The sequence below is a fragment of the Nicrophorus vespilloides genome, unplaced genomic scaffold (assembly GCF_001412225.1).
Source record: "Nicrophorus vespilloides isolate i.1.1-1 unplaced genomic scaffold, Nicve_v1.0, whole genome shotgun sequence".
Taxonomy (NCBI): Eukaryota; Metazoa; Arthropoda; class Insecta; order Coleoptera; family Silphidae; genus Nicrophorus; species Nicrophorus vespilloides.
In genome coordinates this window covers 65,472-74,052 of record NW_017099837.1, presented here as the reverse complement: position 1 = coordinate 74,052, position 8,581 = coordinate 65,472, and the positions used below count along the sequence as shown (strand labels likewise).

At 27.2% G+C, this 8,581-nt stretch overlaps 1 protein-coding gene across 3 annotated transcripts in view; it reads left to right on the top strand.

Annotated features, from left to right (window-relative positions):
• The window catches only part of LOC108565756 (alpha-catulin), a 36,220-nt gene that overhangs the window by 8,105 nt on the left and 19,534 nt on the right, over positions 1 to 8,581 (top strand). Inside the window, exon 1 of one of the 3 annotated variants that reach the window (XM_017925358.1) lies at positions 3,326 to 3,490. The exons of the other annotated variants lie outside the window; for them this stretch is intronic. Coding sequence (XP_017780847.1) covers positions 3,443 to 3,490 — 48 coding nt within the window. The 5' untranslated portion in view covers positions 3,326 to 3,442. Of the gene's footprint in view, positions 1 to 3,325; positions 3,491 to 8,581 lie in introns of those variants that run through there. 3 annotated transcript variants of the gene reach the window in all.

Below are 8,581 nucleotides of genomic sequence, written 5' to 3'. Positions count from 1 at the left end.
TTTGGCCTCGTTAACTTTGAGAGAAGGGATTGCTTGTGTAAGACGGATAAAGGGTCGCCTCTTATTATTATTTTTTCTCATGGGGATACGAATAAGGAAAAGGAACTCTTCCACAACTGCAACGACTTTATTTATAGACTTATACATTTGATCCTCATACAAGTATCATAAGACATAATTGTACCATGTGCCTCTTCATACCAATAACATCTGAAATTTCTACTTGCGACATATTTATCTGAAAATAAAATAACATTTTTACTTATTTATTTTGATTCTCAAAAAATGGTGTGTGGATAATGATTAATTTCCGCTGTACCTACCGACATCATGTTAAGAACAGGATCTGAACGGATTTCAGGTATCGCACATAAAAGGAAACAAGATATACATTTTGTGAGCACGAACGGATGGAGTTACTCGTAAAATGAGTGCTTAACAGTTATTACGTTCATGAAGGAACTCTATAAAAGTAATTTCAGACGAAACAACATTTGTTTTTGTTTATAGTAGAAAAACTTTCTATTGTATTAATATGCTTTCAGCCACTTTTTGAAAAAAATAACTATATTCAATATTTATTTAAAATTAATATAATTAATTAGTTTTTTACTGTTTTTAAGTTTATTTCTTTTTTAAACAAAAAAAAATTAAATTGTATATTATTATGACATATATTGATAATCCATTTAAACATTTGTTCTATTGGAACGAGATCTTCGATTGAAATGAAATATTTTTATATTCTCAGATATTTTTTAAAATTATGTTTCTAGTTTCACAGAAAAACCCCCATAGACTAAAACTGCATAACACACTTGATCTCGCTTATAGATTTTAAAATTTGAAGAACGTTTTTAGTTTTTTATTATTATTGTTAAAATTAATATTTATTTATATTATATTTTGAAATTTGGAAGGTTTCCAATGGGAAACTATTCCGCACATTGTTATATTTTCAAAACTAATGAATCATTGTAGCATGTTTTAGTTTGTAAATAATAAATTTATAAAAAAAAGTTTCACAGAAAATGCAAAAAATCTACAAAACGACTTTGAAGTCGCGATGTAACAAATCTTGAGGTTATGAAAATAAAATATTGGAATATGTACTATTCAGAACAGTTGCCAATTGTAATGTTTTCTATCAGTATGCATATGTACTGCCTGCTTAAACGATTCTGTGAGTCGATATTGAACAAATTCATCAATGTTATTGTGATGCGTTTTGGATGAACACGAGTAGTAGTGAATTCTGTATGTGCATTTTGAGAATTTCTCCATATGTATATTGAGAAATTATAAGTTTTTAAAATGTTTCCATGTGTAATTTAATTTTTTATTTTGTTTGGATTCGTAAATCTTTGACGTATTTTTTAAGTATTTTCTATAATTATTATACAAAGTTATTTGTAATATGTAAGAATTTATCAAAATTTCGATTTCTTTTATGCGTTCTCTATCTACCCCACAAAAAAGGTTTTACTTTAATTAATTATTTATTTTTTCCTCACTAATTTAACTTTTTTTAAAAGATCCAAGTAAATCTAACAAATATAATTATGAGTATTAATTATATATTGACCAACTTGGTTAAATACTTTAATAATGTATTAATTTTATAATTTATGACTTCGATCTTTAGACATTTGGACTAAATTAGGGCTAAACGATTAGTAAATAAATAAATAATAAGATCATTACATAAATAATTACTGCATAATTTTCTAACTATACATGTAATAGGTTTTTCGTACAACTAATCTATTATAATGCTAGTAATGTGTATGTGGATTTGGGACTGTTTACTCTGGCAGATCTTTATTTTAGAGTGGCACTCTATTAGATCTTAAATACGTTGGCACGATTTACTTAACGCTGTTGCAAAACGGTCGAACGTAACCGTGACATTAATTCATAATTCAACTTGCACTTACGTCCGTACATTTATTAGAATATTTTGACCCGACTGTTTCATTTACTTTTGATTCCATGCCAGGTCACCTTTGATATATGTTAATGGTTTGAAGTGTTTCCTTTTCGTGCAGTGTTGGTCTATTCCTTTGGCTAACATGTCAGTTCTTTGCAAACAGTTTGTGCAGCTGAAACTGCAGTAATAAGCTTATGAGATTAGATTTGCATGTGTCACGAACGCAACATTATGTTTCTGTATTCATTTATTTTTTCTTTCTCGATTGCACAAGACTGCATAAACATTGTTTGCGTTTCGCGAATTTGCCGTGCAACCTGTTTGATTTGTGTTAATTTTATCTGGGTAATTTTTACCAGGTATTTCTACCTTAGGCTTATACCTGATCTATGAGCGGTCGCGTGTCCTGATACGGAAATTCACGTTTCAGAGGTTCGAGATTTATTTAAATAATATGCAGAATGGAGTTGATGAAGATAACAAATATATATATATATATGTGTGTTGATGGTATCCCCCCTAAAAGGGGGTCTGGCAGCACCTGTGAGTGTGAGCGTGCGCGTCTGTTGGCGCGAACTGCCCCCCGTTTTGATCGATATTCCGGGCATAGTACTGCAGTCTTCCCCGGACCTGCGTCCCTCGTTGGCCGCTTTACGATCTTCCAAATGTAAAAAGACACCAATTAATCAAAAGAATATAATAATTGTTATATCTCTTCTATATGAAACATCCGTTAAATAGAGAAAACTCAATAAATAAGCAATCAGTTCAGTGATGAAATCTATTTAATAACAAGAAATATAATAATAATAATATTATAAACACCGTGCTTCCAAATACAAAAAAAAATCTTTAAATAGTCGGCTATATTTACTAAATCTAATAATAAATTTAAAAAATAATAACATAAAACTTCATCGAAAGCAAAGAAAAAAATATTAAAAAGAAACTATCTATAGAAAAAGAGGTTATTCGAGCAAGTGGTTTCGTACATCGACATGAAATTCACTCTTGATAAGTAAAAATAAAACTAATTAAAGTATATGTCATATCTTCGGTAATTTAACTCGTGATTGTACCTAAATTCTAATTGTGATAATTTTTCAAGTATTCGTTTCATGTTAGGCATATCAAAATTCTAGACGAATTTATTCATCGTTTGCTGCAACATCGTCGCAGTCGTTTAAATTATTAGTAAGATAATTAGGCAGTCGATAAATCGTGCACTTTGATAATAATAATAATTACTGTACAATAAATACATAATAATTAAAGCGTACCTTTGATGTTTGTTTAACTAAACAAATGGTTATATGGTAGAATTCTTGTACATAAATAAAGGATAAATGTTTTCGATATTTATATATATTTTAAAAATAAACTTTGTAAGATAAATTCTCTCTCGGTGTGATTTAATCGATAATAATAAAAAAAATATATATATTTAAAATAAAATAATTAAACTAGTGTTTAAGAAAGTCGAAATTAATTTTGAAAGAACATAAATCAAAGATGAGTTCGTTGCGGTCTTCACTCTCCAATCGCCACATGAATGGAAAGGTATGTTTATTGATGTTCTTTTAAATTATTTTTCAAGATATTTATTTTAAATTAAATGAGTGTTATGTTTTTTTGATGAATTATAAAAGTTAAATACATCAATGACATTATTTTTATAATTTATATATATATTTGTAGTTGGTAATTGATCATGCACCTAAATAATAATTAAAACTAAAATAATTATTTATTTTGTGTATATTATTAATTATTGGTAAATATTTATCCAATAATTATAACACAACTATTACACTTAAAGAAATATGCACGTTAATCGCACATTTAATTAAAAATACGCCTGAAGGATATCATAGTCATATATCTATGGATGTATGCTTAGCAATAAATATATAATTTTATCACTTTTTAATAATTTTTCACTTAAAGTAGAAAGTTTGTTAGAATTATTAATAAATATATTAAAAAAATATATGATTAAAATACAATATGTGATTTACCAAATATTATTAGGTACTACTTTGAACATCTTGTAATTTTGGTATATCTTTTTACAATTTGAGCAAATTTAAATTATCCAATAAGGCATATTTTGTAATGTTGAAAATTTGATTTCAACCTTTTCTTTGAACACATATGAAATTGTTTTGAGATACGCGAAGGGACGCGTTTTGCATAATACGTTTTCTTCTCCTGAATGTAAGTAAACACAGACGTGTCTTGAGAAACATATCTTATCAAGGTCACTCACAATCAAATCGACCAGTTGTCAAAAACGACCTGCGCCTTGCTCCACGGACACATGTATGATTTCCCGACGGCTATTTTTTGTTTGTAAATTAAATTAAATTATAATTTAATTTGCCTTCTAAAATAAATATTGCAGTACTGTACTTTATATTAGTTTCATAATTACATCCTTTTCAGTAAATTTCAACCGTAAATAAACTTATGTTATATAACATATTTGTTGATATAATTAATTAATCAAAATAATGAGATACTCTCTGGTCTCGGACACAGTGTTCACCAACCTGTGGTTCGCGGTATGTTAGAAATTTCTGCAATTAACATTATTATTAAAAAAAAATTGTTTAACATTAAATTATTTACCGTCCAACCTGTCCGCGAAATATTTTTCCTTATTTTTGATGCTCCGCAGGAGTAAAAAGGTTGTAGAACGCTGTTGTAATACATTTATATCGACAATAAACATTATTTATAGTAATAATAACATTAAATTTATCAACTTTAAAATTATATACTCCATACTACAAAGCGATATATAATGTGTATTTTCACAATTAAACTATAACATAAAATGGAAAACATTTGAAAATTAACACTTATGAGTAACATTTAACAAATAAACTATAAACGGTCAAGTTGAGGTGTGAGGAAGCTTGTAATCGTTGCCTCCTTTACGAAGCATGATCAATTCCATACAATTCTGCAATATAGTGAAAATATTGTCTAGTTTTTCAGCGGTTATTTCGTCCCATGCTTTATACACGGACGCAATGAGTTCATCAATACTGGACGGGGACTATTTGTGTTGTAATGATTCAATGGCTCGGGGTTGTTTGGTGGTTGACAAATCATTTTTATGTTCCACCCACTTTCAGTACCAGCGCGAACAACTTCGTCATCTTAAACCCTGCAATGTAGTTTAGCATTATCTTGCTGAATTTTGATTGGCATGGTTCTACTACCAATAAGCCATTTTTCTTTTATCGCCGGAATTTATTTCTCTGTAACTGTTCAAATTAGGGTAGTTTTTGCAATGATGACCGTAATAATTTACTTTAAACAAATTGTCAGCGGGTAAAAAACCAAACAATTATTACAAAATTTACTTGTTCAATACAATAACTATTATGACAAATCTCAAACGTCAGGCGACTACTAGTCACTTTTTTCATGCCTAATTTAGATAAATAAGTACTCATACATTTAATTTAATTAATTCAATAATCCATTAAAATAACTAAAATTGCACAATTATTTTGAAACAGAGGGAGTATATAATTAGCAATTTTAATTATAAATAAAATAAACAAACCCTAATATATTTAAATGACCAAAAATGCTTTTCACATATTATATAATCATCCATAATGAGTTTGAAAGGAATAGTAGTTGGTTCATCTCATTTGAACGATGTTGATATGCAAATACACGTCTGCGTTCTACTACACTTTAGTTTCTGAAGTGTTGTTCTAGATGTTATCTTAATATCTAATTAAATTGCAAATCTAGCAGTTTGAATCGTTTTAACCTATGCAGTGTTTATCTATTAGACAACAACCTCTAACAATAATTTGTACGAATTGAGCGTATTTTTATAATTTCTGTGTAAATAATGTTAATCTATTATCTTGAATAATTTATTAAATGTTAACAAAAAATTAAACGAACGATCAATAGAAACAATTAGCCAGAAAAAGTCTTAATGATATAAACATATTGAAATTTCGTTTTCAGGATATGATATTAATATTATTAACATTGCTTCCTCTACAATTGGTTGTAGAAGCGATAAATTGCGCAAAAATTTGATTAAGTGTGTCATTTAATTGCGATTTTACTGCGTGCACATTTTAATTCTAAGTAAAAACTGGATCTAAATGTATTTTTTTTGTTAATGTATTAAACCTGTTTTAAAACTTAATGAATATTGTTGAAAATTAAAACTGTAAATTTAGAAAGTGTAGTAGTGTAATAGTTACTATTATATTTATGAAATACGAAAGGGAGAAGTCTTAAATAAGGTGAAATTTGCTGTTTTAATTTTCTTAAAATTGATTTACATTTTCATCCCAATAAAAGTTGTAAATTTGATTGGGATTTGAAATATATATTATATGAATACATAAAAAACCTTTGAACATGTATTTGATCTTATCAAAACTAATTAACTAAATATTAAATGATTTGTTTCTTCTGTATTTAATATTGAACAGAAAATATATTTTAATTCAACAATTATAATAGTATTTACTGTTTTACAGAAAATAATATGAAATAAAAAGACACGACATAATATTATAACAGCAAATGCCATATTTAAATGAAAAAAAATCATTTTATATATTTGTGTGTTTCATATCTCGTCACGTGAATCAAAATTTCATAAAATGTCACGATAAAAATTAAACAGGTATAATTTCATAATAGAATTAATAAATATTAATATTTTAAATAAAAAAGGACCAAAAGATGTTGAAAATTATAATTGTTTTGATAATAATATATTATATACATGTACAAATATATACAATGAACAATTTAATTTAATAAATTATTAGGTAACATAATTTTCTGATGCTATATTATACATAAAAGTAAATGTATATAAATGATGAAGAATGGCATAATTGAATATATTTTTCAGGCGTTTATCGATTTACTGTCGCGTTTGCTGGCTCTACTATAAAATTTTCGTTAATTGAATTTTGAGCGCATTTTGCGGTCTGTCAGTATCTCACGCTACGTCTTTTAATTTAAATGATTCATTCATTTTATGCGAGAAACATCATTGTTTATTCGGCGAATAAAGCTCTGCTAATTATAATTTAGAAAAATAATTAACCTCGGCGTATTTGCCGCCGTAAAAACAATGAGCTATAAGCATACACGCTTAAAGAACAAAACAATGAGAATGGCTAACTGGAAACGAGTGCGAAATAATTCATCTTTATAAAGCTAAAATTATGAATTAATTTATGGCGCAATTATTTTCAACCATGTAAAATATGTAGAGTTTTGCTCTTTTGAGTTCGCAATTACGATTTATGTATTGCAAACTTACCACCCTACAAACGGCCTGGAAATTGCAAACTCAGTTTGCATATTTGTTGTGAAAACAGATTTAAATTTGATCTTGTCTTTGATTTCATATTTGTAACATCATAAATTTACTAGTAACTACTGGTTGTAGAAAACTGTCGTAAAATTTAACAGTTGCTAAATATAAACATGAGCAAATTGACAAGTTAATCTTTGTTGCAATATCAATAAAATTTCGATGTAAAAACTCAAACATTGCTTTATTCAATCTCTTGTTGACCAAAAGAGACTTTGAAATTAATTCGAGTTTTAAGTTTAAATTTTTTCCAAATATCAACAAAAACTTTTGAATTAGAAGTTACGATAAATATTTGATATTGATATTGTTATTGGTATTTATTCTTATATTAAATCGTAGTAACTATTGATTGTCAATATTTATATTATTGCTTTTATATTCTTTTAAAGGATACTTGTCTTGATAGTGAGTGTTTGCTTTCACAATTAAGAAATATCTGTTGAGAGAAAAAATCTTAATTACATTGAGCACCTGTTGACACATCCTCGTCTGCTATATAAAAATTTGGCACTAATCCAGTGTTTCAATCTGAGGATTCGTAAATATGGCAATTTAATGAAATCTGAATAAATACTACAAGATTTTTGTTATTCAAAATACTGAGTGTAATATATCACCTGAAGAAAATGTAAAATATAAGTTGTCATTAAGTAGATTTTATATATTCCAGATTTGTATTCAATACATTTAATGTTCTATTATTACATACAAATATCACGTGAATAAAAAAATCATGAAATATCACGATTAAAATATGTTATAGTGCAAATGGACCTATTCAGTTTTATAAAAGTAACTTTACATTAGTAAAGCAAAAGTTAAATACTTATCGAGTATAATCCGTTCAAAAATTTTCAGATTTTTACTCGTATAGTGAAACAATTTACCCCATATAAACTAATGCAATATTTCATTTTCCGAGTCATTTTTCATACAATTTATTTTGATTGCTTAACGAGCAAAATAAATACCTCGTTTAGTTCCACTGTACTTGAAAACGAAAAAATATTCTGATTTGAATTCTCTTCTTTCTTCCTGGAGAGGACGGAAATAGTTCATTAAAAAAACTATGAACTTTTTTTTTCTAAAGCAACACAATGAAATTAAAGAACACAGAAATTTAAAAGAATAGTTGAATATTTTTTTTGTATCTATGCTTTAAGAAGAAATCTGTATAGGAGACAACCTATACAGGATAATTAATAATTTTATATCATTTTATATTAGCTGTATACATATAATGGACATGTCGCTGATAAGGTTAA